Source organism: Bufo bufo, chromosome 9 (genome assembly GCF_905171765.1).
Source record: "Bufo bufo chromosome 9, aBufBuf1.1, whole genome shotgun sequence".
Taxonomy (NCBI): domain Eukaryota; kingdom Metazoa; phylum Chordata; class Amphibia; order Anura; family Bufonidae; genus Bufo; species Bufo bufo.
This window is the reverse complement of record NC_053397.1, coordinates 92,761,544-92,779,466: the sequence shown is the minus strand read 5'-3', so window position 1 is coordinate 92,779,466 and position 17,923 is coordinate 92,761,544. Positions and strand designations below refer to the sequence as shown.

Below are 17,923 nucleotides of genomic sequence, written 5' to 3'. Positions count from 1 at the left end.
CGATGTTTCCTTACCTTTTATTGTTGAGGTGGATGCTTCCGAGGTGGGTGTGGGTGCGGTTTTGTCCCAGGGCCCTTCCCCTGCCAAGTGGCGACCCTGTGCCTTTTTCTCTAAAAAACTCTCCCCGGCAGAGAGAAACTATGATGTGGGAGATAGGGAGTTGTTGGCCATCAAGTTGGCTTTCGAGGAATGGCGCCATTGGTTGGAGGGGGCCAGGCACCCTATCACCGTTTTTACCGACCATAAGAATCTGGCATACTTGGAGTCGGCCAGGCGTATGAATCCGAGACAGGCCAGATGGTCTCTGTTCTTCTCCAGATTCAATTTTGTTGTTACATTCCGACCTGGGATAAAAAATGTGAAGGCTGATGCTCTCTCTCGCTGTTTTCCGGGAGGAGGAAACTCCGAGGACCCGGGTCCCATTTTGGCGGAGGGGGTAGTTGTTTCTGCTCTATATTCCGATTTGGAGGCCGAGGTCCAGGCTGCCCAGACTGAGACACCTGCCCGTTGTCCTTCTGGGAAGTTGTTCGTGCCTCCTGAGCTACGTCACAAACTCTTTAAGGAGCATCATGATACGGTTCTTGCTGGTCACCCCGGGAGTAGAGCCACGGTGGATCTCATTGCTCGGAGATTTTGGTGGCCGGCTCTTCGTAAGTCGGTGGAGGGTTTTGTGGCTGCTTGTGAGACGTGCGCTCGCGCTAAGGTCCCTCGTTCACGGCCTTCAGGTTCCCTTCTCCCGTTACCCATTCCTTCCCGTCCTTGGACACACCTGTCCATGGACTTTATCACGGATCTTCCTCGTTCCTCAGGGAAGTCGGTGATCCTGGTGGTGGTGGACCGTTTTAGCAAGATGGCTCATTTCGTACCTTTCCCTGGTTTACCCAATGCTAAAACGTTGGCGCAAGCTTTTGTCGACCATATTGTTAAATTGCACGGCATTCCCTCTGATATTGTTTCCGATAGAGGCACGCAGTTTGTGTCCAGGTTCTGGAAGGCTTTCTGTTCTCGCCTGGGGGTTCGGCTGTCCTTCTCTTCTGCTTTTCATCCGCAGTCGAATGGTCAGACTGAGCGCCTCAATCAGAATCTGGAGACATATTTGCGCTGTTTTGTTTCAGAGAACCAGGAGGATTGGTGTTCATTTCTCCCTCTTGCTGAGTTTGCTCTGAACAACCGTCGTCAGGAATCTTCTGATAAGTCACCATTCTTTGGTGCATATGGGTTCCACCCGCAGTTTGGGACATTCTCGGGAGGGCCTCTTTCTGGTTTACCTGAGGAGGAGAGATTTTCCTCGTCTTTGTCTACCATTTGGCAAAAGATTCAGAGTAATCTTAAAAAGATGAGTGAGAGGTATAATCGTGTGGCTGATAAGAGACGTGTGCCTGGTCCGGACCTGAATGTGGGTGATCTGGTGTGGTTGTCTACTAGAAACATTAAGTTGAAGGTTCCCTCCTGGAAATTGGGTCCCAAGTTTATTGGGCCTTATAAAATCTTGTCAGTCATCAATCCTGTTGCCTTCCGTCTTGATCTTCCACGGGTTTGGAAGATACATAATGTATTTCACAGATCTCTCTTAAAACCATATGTCCAGCCAACGGTACCCTCCTCTTTGCCTCCTCCTCCGATTTTGGTTGATGGCAATCTGGAGTTTGAGGTTTCCAGAATTGTGGACTCTCGCATGGTCCGCGGTTCTCTTCAGTACCTCGTTCATTGGAAGGGTTATGGTCCTGAGGAGAGGATGTGGGTTCCGGTGTCGGACATTAAAGAAACTCGCCTCATCAGGGCATTTCATAGGGCTCATCCTGAGAAGGTGGGTCCTGGGTGTCCGGAGTCCACCCGTAGAGGGGGGGGTACTGTCACTACCAGAGCTTTGGGACGTTCTCACAGCTCTGTTTCTCCACCCCTGTGATGATGTCACTACTAGAGCTGGGAGGAGTTCTCACTACTCTGTTTACTTTTGGTTTCTTTCACCACAGCTGTCCTTCATGTGTTTGATTTCCCTCTCTTTATATCACCCCTCCTCCTATGATAGGATGTGGATTATAGTTCTCACTTCAGTTGTAGCTCTTGCTTTGGTTTCTTCACTTGTAGCTATCAGTTCACTGGACCTGTGTTCTGCTGCAGCTAGCACTCTGGATATTGCCAGCCTGTCCTTGGATCCGTCTTCTCTGCGGCTGCAACATCTTCAGCTAAGTGTGCAGACATTGTTGTGTTCCTGTTTATTTTCTGACTGGATCTGAGGTGGCCACGGTTCCCTCTATATACTGAGTAGGGCACTGGTGGCCGTGCCCCTTCCACTATTGTAGGGGTTACAGGGGTCATTAGTCTTAGGCACGTGGGCATGCCTCGTTCCGCCATTTGGATCCGGGCATGTGCTTTAGCAGAATAGGGAGAGCGTTGAGGGTCGGACAGGGGTCACCCTTTATCCTCCCTAGTTCTGGGTCCAGTCAGTAGCTCTGTACTGTGTATTACTATTGTTGCTCACATACACCCGTGACACAAATCCTACGAATCCTGTACATAATTGTGTGAACGCACGGTGTAAGAAACTAAGTCAGACCGCGTCAGTTTGTCTGAACCTCCACCTCCCAGTCACGGTCGCACCCTATATGACCGCGATGACCCCTGCTATGACCCCTGCTCCTATCACTACAGAACATACAGGGTAATACAGCCACATACCTCTTACATCCAGTGACGTCTCTTGTAGATGTTCTCTTTCCTCATCTTCTCCTTTCAGACCTTCAGACCAGACACCATTTTTCAGCCATTTTTCGTCTCTGCAGCTTGACAAAAAAAAAAATCTTAGTTTACTACTTTTCCATCATCCTCCCATCTTCTGGACAAATCATCCTAACACCCCCAATACTGTGCCGCTGTGCTCCCCAATACTATACTGCAGAAACAGATAATACCCCTGATAATACTAGTACCACACAGAGCCCCCCATATAAAATACCCCTTCTTTGTGGCCTCAGTAGATGCCCCCATAGTGCCCCCCAATAATGTGCCAATAAGAAGTGGCCCCACAGTGCCACACAATAATGTGCCAGTAAGTGTCCCCATAGATGCCCCCCTAATCATGTGCCAGTATCAAGTGCGGAGTGCCTCTCTCCCCTCCCCCCCCATGTGCCGGTATCAAAGTGCCATCTCCCCCCCAATGTGCCCGTATCATAGTGCCACCTCCCCCCATAATGTGCCCGTATCATAGTGCCACCTCCCCCCATAATGTGCCCGTATCATAGTGCCTCCCCCCAATGTGCCAGTAGTATCATAGTGCCTCTCACCTCTCCCCCTGGCATTCACAGATCCCCCCACCCCATAACAGTGCCATCCACAGACCCCCCCCACCCCATAACAGTGCCATCCACAGACCCCCCCACCCCATAACAGTGCCATCCACAGACCCCCCCACCCCATAACAGTGCCATCCACATACCCCCCACCCCATAACAGTGACATCCACAGACCCCCCCATCCTATAACAGTGCCATCCACAGACCCCCCCATCCTATAACGGTGCCATCCACAGACCCCCCCCCACCCTATAACAGTGCCATCCACAGACCCCCCCACCCCATAACAGTGCCATCCACAGACACCCCCCCCATCCTATAACAGTGCCATCCACAGACCCCCCCACCCTATAACAGTGCCATCCACAGACCCCCCACCCTATAACAGTGCCATCCACAGACCCCCCCACCCTATAACAGTGCCATCCACAGACCCCCCCACCCCATAACAGTGCCATCCACATACCCCCCCACCCCATAACAGTGCCATCCACAGACCCCCCCACCCCATAACAGTGCCATCCACAGACCCCCCCATCCTATAACAGTGCCATCCACAGACCCCCCCATCCTATAACAGTACCATCCACAGACCCCCCCCCACCCTATAATAGTGCCATCCACAGACCCCCCCACCCCATAACAGTGCCAATCACAGACACCCCCCCACCCGGTATCAAAGTGCCATCTCCCCCCCAATGTGCCCGTATCATAGTGCCACCTCCCCCCATAATGTGCCCGTATCATAGTGCCACCTCCCCCCATAATGTGCCCGTATCATAGTGCCTCCCCCCAATGTGCCAGTAGTATCATAGTGCCTCTCACCTCTCCCCCTGGCATTCACAGATCCCCCCACCCCATAACAGTGCCATCCACAGACCCCCCCACCCCATAACAGTGCCATCCACAGACCCCCCCACCCCATAACAGTGCCATCCACATACCCCCCACCCCATAACAGTGACATCCACAGACCCCCCCACCCCATAACAGTGACATCCACAGACCCCCCCATCCTATAACAGTGCCATCCACAGACCCCCCCATCCTATAACGGTGCCATCCACAGACCCCCCCCACCCTATAACAGTGCCATCCACAGACCCCCCCACCCCATAACAGTGCCATCCACAGACACCCCCCCCATCCTATAACAGTGCCATCCACAGACCCCCCCACCCTATAACAGTGCCATCCACAGACCCCCCACCCTATAACAGTGCCATCCACAGACCCCCCCACCCTATAACAGTGCCATCCACAGACCCCCCCACCCCATAACAGTGCCATCCACATACCCCCCCACCCCATAACAGTGCCATCCACAGACCCCCCCACCCCATAACAGTGCCATCCACAGACCCCCCCATCCTATAACAGTGCCATCCACAGACCCCCCCATCCTATAACAGTACCATCCACAGACCCCCCCCCCCCCTATAACAGTGCCATCCACAGACCCCCCCACCCCATAACAGTGCCAATCACAGACACCCCCCCACCCTATAACAGTGCCATCCACAGACCCCCCCACCCTATAACAGTGCCATCCACAGCCCCCCCCACCCTATAACAGTGCCATCCACAGACCCCCCCCACCCTATAACAGTGCCATCCACAGACCCCCCCCACCCTATAACAGTGCCATCCACAGACCCACCCCCCACCCCTTAACAGTGTCATCCACAGACCCCCCCCCCCCATTGCCGCTCCAGTAGTTATAAAATGTGTAATTGTGATTAATAATCATGCTGCCCCCTCTGTCTGTAGTATTACATGATTTAATAAATCTTACTTACAGGGATACTGCTATCGTAACAGTCCGGCCGGGCAGACGAGCGGCAGCGTCACTGACTGACGTCACCTGCCTGAGCCGTCTGCTTTATGAATGAAGCAGGCGGCTCAGGCAGGTGACGTCAGTCAGTGACGCTGCCGCTCATCTGCCCGGCCGGCCTGTTACGATAGCAGTAGCCCTGTAAGTAAGATTTATTAAATCATGTAATACTACAGACAGAGGGGGCAGCATGATTATTAATCACAGTTACACATTTTATAACTACTGGAGCGGAGGGGCCGGAGCACAGTGAACGCACCGGCCCCCAGCTCCGCCTCCCAGTCCCTCCCACCGGATTCGTCGGATTCGGTTCATGCAAATTACGTCGGGATTCGAGTCCACGAATCCCACGAATCCAGCAAGATTCGAGGGATTCGTGGATTCGACGAATCCCTTGTCCCATCTCTACTCAAAAGCCTGCCATCCATGGATTCTGTCAGTGTTTTGATCTGTTCACCATCAACATTGCGTGCAGCAGCAACCACAGCCTCCCAGACACTGTTCAGAGAGGTGTACTGTTTTCCCTCCTTGTAAATCTCACATTTGATGATGGACCACAGGTTCTCAATGGGGTTCAGATCAGGTGAACAAGGAGGCCATGTCATTATATTTTCTTCTTTTATACCCTTTCTTGCCAGCCACGCTGTGGAGTACTTGGACGCGTGTGATGGAGCATTGTCCTGCATGAAAATCATGTTTTTCTTGAAGGATGCAGACTTCTTCCTGTACCACTGCTTGAAGAAGGTGTCTTCCAGAAACTGGCAGTAGGACTGGGAGTTGAGCTTGACTCCATCCTCAACCCGAAAAGGCCCCACAAGCTCATCTTTGATGATACCAGCCCAAACCAGTACTCCACCTCCACCTTGCTGGCGTCTGAGTCGGACTGGAGCTCTCTGCCCTTTACCAATCCAGCCACGGGCCCATCCATCTGGCCCATCAAGACTCACTCTCATTTCATCAGTCCATAAAACCTTAGAAAAATCAGTCTTGAGATATTTCTTGGCCCAGTCTTGACGTTTCAGCTTGTGTGTCTTGTTCAGTGGTGGTCGTCTTTCAGCCTTTCTTACCTTGGCCATGTCTCTGAGTATTGCACACCTTGTGCTTTTGGGCACTCCAGTGATGTTGCAGCTCTGAAATATGGCCAAACTGGTGGCAAGTGGCATCTTGGCAGCTGCACGCTTGACTTTTCTCAGTTCATGGGCAGTTATTTTGCGCCTTGGTTTTTCCACACGCTTCTTGCGACCCTGTTGACTATTTTGAATGAAACGCTTGATTGTTCGATGATCACGCTTCAGAAGCTTTGCAATTTTAAGAGTGCTGCATCCCTCTGCAAGATATCTCACTATTTTTGACTTTTCTGAGCCTGTCAAGTCCTTCTTTTGACCCATTTTGCCAAAGGAAAGGAAGTTGCCTAATAATTATGCACACCTGATATAGGGTGTTGATGTCATTAGACCACACCCCTTCTCATTACAGAGATGCACATCACCTAATATGCTTAATTGGTAGTAGGCTTTCGAGCCTATACAGCTTGGAGTAAGACAACATGCATAAAGAGGATGATGTGGTCAAAATACTCATTTGCCTAATAATTCTGCACGCAGTGTAGTAAACTTTCCTATATGATTGCTAGAATTAGCGAAGTTGACGAATAGGTAGCTAAAACGAAGATGCAGAATACTTCGTTATCTTCGTTTTGTGGAATATAACGAATATATTCGTCATATTCGCTAATTCTGCCAAGCCAACCATAGTAAACCAGGTCCAAGTTGAAATCGCAATTCGATTAATTCAAGTTAAAATAATCGAATTTCGATTTTAACTTAGCACTGCTATATTTTATAGCCTAATATGGAATATAGCAGTGCTAAGTTAAAATCAAAATTCGATTATTAAAACTTGAAATAATCGCATTGCTATTTCAATAGGAGAGTAGCCTTTAAGTTAAAATCGCAATACGCGATTATTTAAATCGCATATTAATCGCGATAACAAGAAAAATGACGAATATTCGATTTCGACGAATATAAAACGAATATTCTATCGAATATTCGCGAATTTCATCGAAATCGAATATGGCACCTGCCGCTCATCACTAGTCACTATGATTCTGTGGAAAAAAGGCCATGCAGAGACACATAGCATTATAAATCATGATAATGCTGTGCACACCTGCAAGTCCAGAACGGAGCATCACACTCACATACGGAGAGTGATTCCCGCAATGGACTCGCTCGTGTGAAACAGCCCTAATAGGTTCTGCTGTCCATACATACATGCTACAGACATAGTGCTGTGATGTCACAAGTTGCACATATTGCTAAAAAATATGCGCATCATTAATTGCCGAAAATCCGCAAGCTCAAATATATTGGAGCTCTCTATCTTCATATAAAGCTATTCTAACGTTCTGGCGTGCCAACCATTTTCTCCAGTCTCAGGAATCTTATACCAGCTTGAAGAATGTAGCATAAGTGACCCACGCCGGTATTTCGCGCGCATTACGCAAATAATACATTGCCGATTTTGGCAATTAAGAATATAATCTTGAATTCTCGAATTTGCGAATATATGATGAATATATTCTTCGCTAATCTAAACCAATGTTTTGACACCATCTCTTTTGATTGCCATTACGATGCCATGTCTATTCACTTCCTGGATTTACATCTCAGGGGTGATGTAGCTGTGTCAGGTATCCACACTTCCACATAAAGGAAAGACACAGCGGGCAATACAATACTACTGGCAACATCATGTCACTCCCCCATGTTATCCGCAACATTCCCAAAGAGGAAATGATCCACGTCAGACGTAATTGTACTGATGCGGATAAATTTAGGAAGGAGTCCAAAAAGGTTAGAAAAAGGCTGGAACATCAACTATATGCCCCAAAGATGTTACTGGGCCATAAAGATCTTGCATTATCACTGGATAGAAAAGTATTGGTTTTTCCACAAAATACTAATAAAAATAAACGAGACAAGAATAATCTATCTAGCGATAATGCTATCATGTTTTCCATCTGTTACAGTGAAGAGTTTAGGGATATATGTCAAATTATCAAGAGGCGTCTTCCTGTACTGAGTTATGATAAAAATTGGTCTAAGTACACAAAGAGCGGTATTAAGTGTGTGGCGCGTGGGGCACCTACACTGGGAAATATGCTGAGCCCCAGTCTATATGTTGATATTCCCAAAACACAACTGACTTGGCTGACTAGCAGAGGAAGCTATAAGTGTGGGCATGGCAGGTGTATTTGTTGCAGCCACATGAGAATGGGCAGAACCTTTGAATCCATGGCAAATTGTAAGACATTTGAGATAACAACTTATCTGAATTGTAATAATTTGCCGTGTGTCTAATCACATGTGAGGTCTGTTCACTTCAATATGTAGGCTGCACAACAAATGAAATCAAAACTAGAATAAGGAAAACATATTTCAGACATACCCCATTTTAAGACACGAAACGTCTCTGCTGCTAGTCCGCACTTTGCTGTAGTACATAGAGGCGATTTTTCAGCCCTGACTGCACAAGGCATAGAAAGGGTTACAGCCCCCTTGCGAGGTGGAGATCATCGGAGGAAGCTTCTTAACAGAGAGGCTTTCTGGATGTTCCAACTTAGTACTTGTATTCCAACAGGTCTAAATAACAGACATGACTTGATCTTGCAGTATAATTGAAGAAGTGTTTATAGCCGAATATTGCACTGTTAGACTTTTTTATTTAATTTAATTTTTATTTTTTATTTTTTAATAAATTTTTTATTTTCAATTACATAAAACAAAACACGGTACATAATTGATAAGCAAGGCGTCTATCATGACGCAAACAAAGGTGCACATACGGTACATAGCTGAAGCAGTACATTTCCAAGAGTATGACAATACAAATGAGGAATTTTCGTGAATGAGCGTTTGGATTTAAGCATTCCTTAGTGGGCTAAATCTTATTGAAGTAAGTTAAGCATGTATAAAATGAACTAAGTAGAAATTATATATTCTCAAGATATACCCAGACCGGCCAGTAGTTGAAAGAAAATATGGTTTGATCTAATCTGGACCAATATTGGAGCATGTCCTATGGGATTGGTTACTAGTGAATCTGAATTCCCTCCACCCCCGCCATTGTTTAACAAATTTCTGATGGTTCCTAGCCTCCCAAGCGGAAAGTTCCTCAAAGCAGTAAAGTTGATCTACTTTCAGTTTCCACTGTTCTATTGATGGGAGAGTAGTTAATAACCAGTATTTTGGGACCAGTAAACGGGCTGCAATAAGCAGTTGTCTAAATAAGAAGGGGGGAGGATGGGGATCACTTGAATCTGTCGAGTCGTAGAAGTTAAGTAGCTCTTTGAGAGGTGACACAGGTATTGAGGTTCGGCAGATTTGGTTGCTTAGGCAAAATATTTCCTTCCACCATTCCCTCACTAAGGGGCAGTCCCACCAGATGTGAAAAAATGTACCTCTGTCATTTAGACACCTCCAACATCTGTCTGATGCTGAGTCGGAAAAGAGACAAGTGATGTCTTGGGTTTTATACCATCTGGTTAATAATTTATATCCGTTTTCTTGAATGCGGATTCATCTGGATGCAGAATGGGAAGTTAAAAATATGTCTGGTAATCTATCAAAAGGAAAGATTTGTCCCAAGTCTTTTTCCCAATGGCAAATGTGGGCGGGTTTGACAAGTAAGGGGGGTGAGTTCAGTCTGTGAAAAATTTGGGAGATAAGTTTTTTAGTCGGATTGGAGTTCTTGATAAGGGCTTCGATCCATACCAAAGGACGGAGTAAATCCCCTCTAGAGATGTGTTGTAATAGATATGAATGAAGATACGATAAAGGAGACATGTTCTGGTAATGAGGAGTGAGCAAATTTCGGAGCTCTGAAAGGGGTAAGACCTGACCCTCCGAGCCAAAGAGGGAGGAGATTGGTATGTCTACATCTTTCAGTGATCTAGGGGTACACTCTAATATCATTGGGAGAGCTGGGCCCAGGATATCTCTCATAGACAGTAGAGGGGATGGAAAGGGTATTGAACAGTGGGTAGTTTGGAACCATTTCCACGCCTTCAGTGTGGTCTGGATAATTGGGTATGGTGAAGAGGGTATATTTATATGAGAAGAATTACCCAATAATATGGAACGTAGTGGTTTCCATAAAAGTTCCTGCTCCATAGCCACCCATGGCTTAAGGTTTGTGGTCCTAAGCCATTCCACTACCCTGGACATTAGTACAGCCTTTCCATATAGTTCAGGGTCAGGAAGAGCCATCCCTCCGGATCTTTTGGGGCGAGATAATGTGTCATATGAAATTCTGGGTTGTTTGTCTTGCCACAGAAACTTACGGAACAATTTCTTCAGAGAGGTGTAGTATGTTTTAGGTACATGTATGGGTAGGACTTGCTGTAAATATGTGAGGCGTGGGATAATTAAGGACATAAGGAGGTTCTTCCTTCCAAACCATGACAGAATATGGGTATTTAAGCTATCTAAACTTGAGGAGCTGGATTGTAAAAGAGGTAAGTAATTGAGGTTGAAAATATCGGTTATATTGGGGCTGATCTTTATTCCTAAGTAAGTGAGGAAAGGGAAAGACCAGTCAAAAGCGGAGTTAACTTTTAAGCTAGTTTGCGTTTTTTGGTGGATATTAAAGCATATGATAAGCGATTTTTGTTTGTTAATTTTAAAATTGGAGAGGGTACTATAGTTATCTAAGTGATGTTGGATCGATGATAGGGATTTTTCAGGATTTGTAGTCATAATCATGATGTCATCTGCAAAAGCAGCGAGTTTGTGTTCCCGACCCCCCAGGACTATCCCCTTTACACTTGGATCTGCTCTTAGATAATAAAAGTTCAAGGGCTATAACAAAAAGTAAGGGTGATAAAGGACATCCCTGGCGGGTACCATTCTTTATGCTAAAGGGATCTGATAGATCACCATTTACTAGAATCGAGGCTGAGGCCTGATGATACATGGCAAAGGTGGCTTGTACAAAGGGACCAGGTAGGCCAAATCCCCTCAAAACCAGTTTAAGGTAGAACCAGTTAATCCTTTCGAATGCTTTTTCCGCATCTGTACTGAGTAAAAGCAAAGGTTTGGATCGGAGAGCTGCATAATAAGTAATATTCAGAACTCTAGAAGTATTGTCTCTCCCCTCTCTTCCACGGACAAAGCCCACCTGGTCCCCCTGCACCAAAGACGGAAGAACCGTAGCCAGGCGATTCGCCAACATCTTCGCCATTTGTTTGAGATCAATGTTGAGGAGTGAAATGGGTCTATAGTTAGCACACTGATTGGGGTTTTTTCCTTCTTTTGGGATTAACGTTATGTGAGCTAATGTCATGTCTTTTGAGAGCTGGTTTCCTTGTAAGGTCGAATTACATACTGAGAGTAAATGAGGAATTAGTACAGGTCCTTCTCAAAAAATTAGCATATTGTGATAAAGTTCATTATTTTCTGTAATGTACTGATAAACATTAGACTTTTATATATTTTAGATTCATTACACACAACTGAAGTAGTTCAAGCCTTTTCTTGTTTTAATATTGATGATTTTGGCATACAGCTCATGAAAACCCAAAATTCCGATCTCAAAAAATTAGCATATCATGAAAAGGTTCTCTAAACGAGCTATTAACCTAATCATCTGAATCAACTAATTAACTCTAAACACCTGCAAAAGATTCCTGAGGCTTTTAAAAACTCCCAGCCTGGTTCATTACTCAAAACCGCAATCATGGGTAAGACTGCCGACCTGACTGCTGTCCAGAAGGCCATCATTGACACCCTCAAGCAAGAGGGTAAGACACAGAAAGAAATTTCTGAACGAATAGGCTGTTCCCAGAGTGCTGTATCAAGGCACCTCAGTGGGAAGTCTGTGGGAAGGAAAAAGTGTGGCAGAAAACGCTGCACAACGAGAAGAGGTGACCGGACCCTGAGGAAGATTGTGGAGAAGGACCAATTCCAGACCTTGGTGGACCTGCGGAAGCAGTGGACCGAGTCTGGAGTAGAAACATCCAGAGCCACCGTGTACAGGCGTGTGCAGGAAAAGCCACTTTTGAACCAGAAACAGCGGCAGAAGCGCCTGACCTGGGCTACAGAGAAGCAGCACTGGACTGTTGCTCAGTGGTCCAAAGTACTTTTTTCGGATAAAAGCAAATTTTGTATGTCATTCGGAAATCAAGGTGCCAGAGTCTGGAGGAAGACTGGGGAGAGGGAAATGCCAAAATGCCTGAAGTCCAGTGTCAAGTACCCACAGTCTGGACTGGTGTTGGTCCACTGTGTTTTATCAAGGGCAGGGTCAATGCAGCTAGCTATCAGGAGATTTTGGAGCACTTCATGCTTCCATCTGCTGAAAAGCTTTATGGAGATGAAGATTTCATTTTTCAGCACGACCTGGCACCTGCTCACAGTGCCAAAACCACTGGTAAATGGTTTACTGACCATGGTATTACTGTGCTCAATTGGCCTGCCAACTCTCCTGACCTGAACCCCATAGAGAATCTGTGGGATATTGGGAAGAGAAAGTTGAGAGACGCAAGACCCAACACTCTGGATGAGCTTAAGGCCGCTATCGATGCATCCTGGGCCTCCATAACAGCAGTGCGACAGGCTGATTGCCTCCATGCCACGCCGCATTGAAGCAGTCATTTCTACAAAAGGATTCCCGACCAAGTATTGAGTGCATAACTGAACTTAATTATTTGAAGGTTGACTTTTTTTGTATTAAAAACACTTTTCTTTTATTGGTCGGATGAAATATGCTAATTTTTTTAGATAGGAATTTGGGGTTTTCATGAGCTGTATGCCAAAATCATCAATATTAAAACAAGAAAAGGCTTGAACTACTTCAGTTGTGTGTAATGAATCTAAAATATATGAAAGTCTAATGTTTATCAGTACATTACAGAAAATAATGAACTTTATCACAATATGCTAATTTTTTTAGAAGGACCTGTATTTGTTGGTAAGTTTTGTAATATGAGACAGTTAAACCGTCTGGGCCTGGACTTTTACTAGATGGAGCCTGCTTTAATGCTGTTGATAATTCTGTCATGTTAAATGGGGAGGATAATTGCTGTTGGATATCTGGAGAGAGAGAAGGGTGATCCAGTGTGTCTAAGAAAGAGGAAGTTAGTGTGGAGTGTGATTCTGAAGTAAGTGAGGGGGGTATATTATAAAAAGATTCGTAAAATTCCTTAAAGCGGGAAGCAATCAACTTAGAGGAGTATAATGGGGTTCCTTGAAGGGAGTCTATTTGGTGGATATAGTTTGCGGCCTTTTTTTTTTAATCCTATGTATCACGAATTTTGAAGCTTTGTCTCCATGGGCATAAAATTTATGCTGTGAGTTTAAAAAGTATTTTGTGGTAGATTGTTGGAGTAGTGACTTTATTTCTGCTCTGTAATTAGAAAGTTCCTGTAGGTGGGTATCGGAGAGGGACCTTTTGTGTAGGGATTCTAGTGTTTTAATTTTTTGACATAAGGCATCTAATTTTTTACCCCTTTCTTTTTTAACCTAGGCTAATAAAGTGTCCTCTAATAAATGGTTTATGGGCGTCCCATAAAGAAATGTCCGATGTTTCTGGGTTTGTGTTGAGTGTAAAGTATTCTTTTAACATTCCTGATATTTTTTCGCTGGAAGTTTTGTCCCCCAACAGAGATTCATTAAGCCACCATCTAAATTTGTTTGTGGTTGGAACTGGAGCAGAGACCTTCAGGAAAATAGGGGCATGGTCATATAGATGAATAGAACCTATTGATGCTTCTTGGCATAGTTGTAGGTGTGACTTGGATATAAATAGGTAATCCAATCTCTGATAGGACCCGTGGACATGGGAATAGAAACTATAATCCTTTAGGTTAGGGTGGAACGTGCGCCATACATCAATAAGGTGTAGATTCCATAGGCCCTCCCTTATTTTGCGTAGAGCATTGTAAGATAGAGCAGATCTCAGGGTAGATGAGTCGATTTGTGGGTTTAATGTTGAGTTTAAATCCCCACCCAGTACCACTAAGCCCTCTGCAAACCCCTCAATAATTGGGAAGATTGCAGAGAACCACCCGGACTGACCAGTGTTAGGTGCATGGAGGTTTATAATAGTATATATTTGAGGGCCTATACTACCTTTGATCATAATGTATCTCCCCTCAACATCCAACATTTGTGAGATAAACTTGAACGGGACATTCCTCTGAAATCCAATGCTCACTCCTCCGGACGCAGATGAATTACCTCCACAGTGAAACCACTGGGAAAAATGAGCAAAGGATAGATTGGGGTAATGGTTGAATTTGAAATGTGTCTCCTGTAGGAGAAGGACACTGGCCCCTGACTTGCGCAACAATGTAAAAGTCTGACTCCTTTTAGAAGGAGAATTGAAGCCTCTCACATTGTAAGACGCAAATGATAGGTCAGCCATGTTGACTACTACAAGGATGATTACTTAGCTGGGACGCGTCCCCCTCCCACGGAGACACATCTCGTCCATGTGGATTCTGGTCTTTCAGGCAGATCGGATTGGACAACAGAGGAATCCCCGGATTACTTCGCTTCTTGAGTGCATGAGGATTATGTACCTTGAACATAACAAAAACAAAAGCGTATGAAACACTAGTGTGAACATATATCAAAGTGGACCCGCCAAATAGGGTCAAAACATTGAGTATGATGAGGGTCGTAAGGGGGGAAATGGTTAATCAACCCAGTTACGATCCCCACAGAACCAGCATAGGCCTCAGTGAAGAGGCTGTCATAAAAAGGAGAGGGTCATATAAGCCATAGAAGAACGAGCCTGTCAGACTTATATAAGGAACGGACATAGGGGTGAACTTGAAAGAAAGGATAAGGGGTAAGAGAAGAGAATGAAGGATTAGGGTTGAGGAAGTCAGTTTAGAGGTAGGCCAACTCTTATAACTTCATGACAAGCATGGTGGTGAAGGACGAATCCGATTCAAGCCCTATGGTGTAAATTGAATGTTCCTTTGTTTAGTTTTCTGTGATTTTGGGGTGCGTTGCTGTTCGAATGGAACGATTACAGGTAGGTCTGGAAGTTCCAGGATATCTTGATAGAGCTCCCAGTTCTCCATCTCCATTGGCAGGATTTTCAGGTGGGCGAACACGCCAGCCAGGTCAGAATATGTAGAGATAGAGAGTCGACGACCTGCATGGGAAAAGGTAAGTCCGAATGGGAATGTCCACCGGTATAAGATCTTGTTCGACCGAAGCCAGTCGGTCAGGGGCTTTAGGGATCTCCGTTTTCTAAGTGTAGAAGGAGCTAAGTCCTGGAAAACCGAGACTGGTGAATCTTCGCAAGTTATATTTTCCTGGTTCCTGGCAGCTTCCAGTATTGCCGCTTTATCCTGGAAGTTAAGGAATCGGCATATTATATCTCTAGGTGGTTCAGAGCGTTCAATGATGATATCAACTTGCCGATCTGGGCCCAGTAGTGATTTGCAAAGTGCTTGTACTGTGGCTGGTATTTCCATAGCTTGGATTGATTCTGGTATCCCTCTGAACCTGAGGTTGTTTCTGCGTCCTCGGTTCTCTTGATCCTCCAATGCACTCTGGAGGTCATTAAGATGAGTGTGGCATTTCTGCAAGGAGGATGCAGTAGAGTTTTGATGGGCAATAATAGCAGCTTGGTGCGTCTCTAGTGAGACCACTCTGTCGCCCACATGCAGCATGTCATGGCGAAGTGCAGAGAGTTCGCTCAGGATCGGCTCCATGGCCCTGCTGAGTGTTTGTTTCAGGAATCGGCGAGTGATCAGAAGCGCCGACTTGCTGAGGGTTTCCTCGTTATCCGATTCTCCTTCCGAGAGGTCAGTGGAGCGCTCACAGGCTTTAGGCGCGGGAGTCGGCGCCATCTTAGGTTCCCGTGCAGCGACAGTGGCAGCTGCTTTCCGGATAAATTTGTCCATTTTGCCTCCCGCATTAGCCGCTCTGTTGGAGCTAGAGGACTCAGTCTAGACTGACCTATTTTGACCATTTCTCCGGTAATAAGCTTAAGTTTGCTGGTGCTGTGAGGAATCTAGTACGGAGCGCACACGACTATGCTGCCATCACAGTCAGGCGCTAGCTCCGCCCCCTCCACTGTTAGACTTTTTTTACTTGATTTTATTAGATTGTGAAAGTTTTTAAAAGAATATTATGTGTTCTGATTTTATCAAGCAGTTTCTGATCATCTGACATCTTAACCACTATGGATTAGTGTGGGAGGAGTATATAAGTAGCTGCTTGATATATGCCATTCATGTCATGATTAAGGACCAAAACATGAGGGTCCGAAACGCGTAGATTGTCTCTTGCGTATGAGGATTGGAAAGTTTTTACCGCATAATAAATAAAGTGTTTCCTGCTGTTTAAAAGAGCTGGGTTTTCTCATCGATTTTTACAAATATGACGAATATTCTACCAAATATTCACAAAATATCGCGAATTTGAATATTGCCCCTGCCGCTCATCACTATATGTGAAGGAGGCCTTTAACACTATGGGCGTCATTTATGAAAGCAGATATGTCCGTTTTATGGTGCAAAAAAGTCACAAGTCATGGCAACTGTGACATTTTCATGGCAACTGTGACACTTTTGCTGAATTTTGTGATCCTCACCACTTTTCACAGTTGTGTAAGAGCTAAAAATGAGATTAGACCTGGATTATTGCAAAAGTGGCAAAAAAAAAGTCCGAACCAAGGCCAGGCAACCCCCTGGTATACTTTTACACTTATAGATGTAAACCACATTAAACTCACTCCAAATATATTATTGTTGTGCACCATTTCATAAATCTGGTGCAACCACACAAAACAAAACCAGACTTAAAAGTAACATGAAAATAATCTCAAATTATAAATGACCACCTATGTTCATCAAGATGGCGAGAAGGACAGACATGTTTGTTGGGCGTATATACGTTATTTGATGCCTGTATTGCAGATATTGATGTTTTTATGTGTATATTATATATGGGATTGATTCAGCAGCATATGCATGAATTTCTGTTACACATATTCAAATTAATGGGACAGTAGCAAACGTTTATACTACAAATCTGAAGTGTGAAAGTACTCTAGGTGTGGATGAAATGCTACAGACCTGAAATGAAACAAAACTAATACGCAATGCTTTTGTGTTTTAGGAGAATGTTCATATAGAGATGCTTATTTTGAAAATGCACAACTTATAGATCTGAAGTCAGTTTACGTGGAAGGACATAAAGTGCAGTTCAGGTGCACAAATAATTATCAAACACCAGATGGAAAGAACTATGGAGAAAGAACATGTCTTCCTAATGGAAAATTTACTCCAGCCAAATGTTCTGGTAAGTTCAGTCATATGTCATACATATCAGGGCATTCATTAACAGGTCTCAGGAAAAGCCAAAGGTAATATGATAAAATTATTTGACCGAAGGAAAATATACATTTCATGTAAAAATTAATTTTTATTAAAACAAATGTTATAATTGACTTACGTGTTTGACAGTTGATCAGAAGGTATGTACAAACTGATGAATGGATACTCCGTCACTGGTAAGAAGATTCTCTTCATTACAATTTTCATGTATCTTTCTAATCCGCCACTGGGAATACTTCTTTACAGAACATCTTCCAGTTTGCTGATGATTTTGCCAGTGTATGGTAGACAGCCCATATACTATATTGGATATAAACTAAAACAGGTATACGCAAAGGGTATACTTGTATCTGTAGGGTATACTTGTCGCAGGATGCCACACATGTACATCATTCTGATTGTGTGGGTTAATGAGTTGTGGCTAAATGATGACCA

At 44.9% G+C, this 17,923-nt stretch overlaps 1 protein-coding gene across 13 annotated transcripts in view; it reads left to right on the top strand.

The window, feature by feature from the left end:
- CFH (complement factor H) overlaps positions 1-17,923 on the top strand; it is a 1,589,177-nt gene that overhangs the window by 145,221 nt on the left and 1,426,033 nt on the right. For all 13 annotated transcript variants that reach the window (XM_040407275.1, XM_040407278.1, XM_040407279.1 and 10 more), the window contains exon 9: positions 17,271-17,453. In XM_040407275.1, the coding sequence (XP_040263209.1) occupies positions 17,271-17,453 (183 nt within the window). The remainder of the gene's footprint in view (positions 1-17,270; positions 17,454-17,923) is intronic.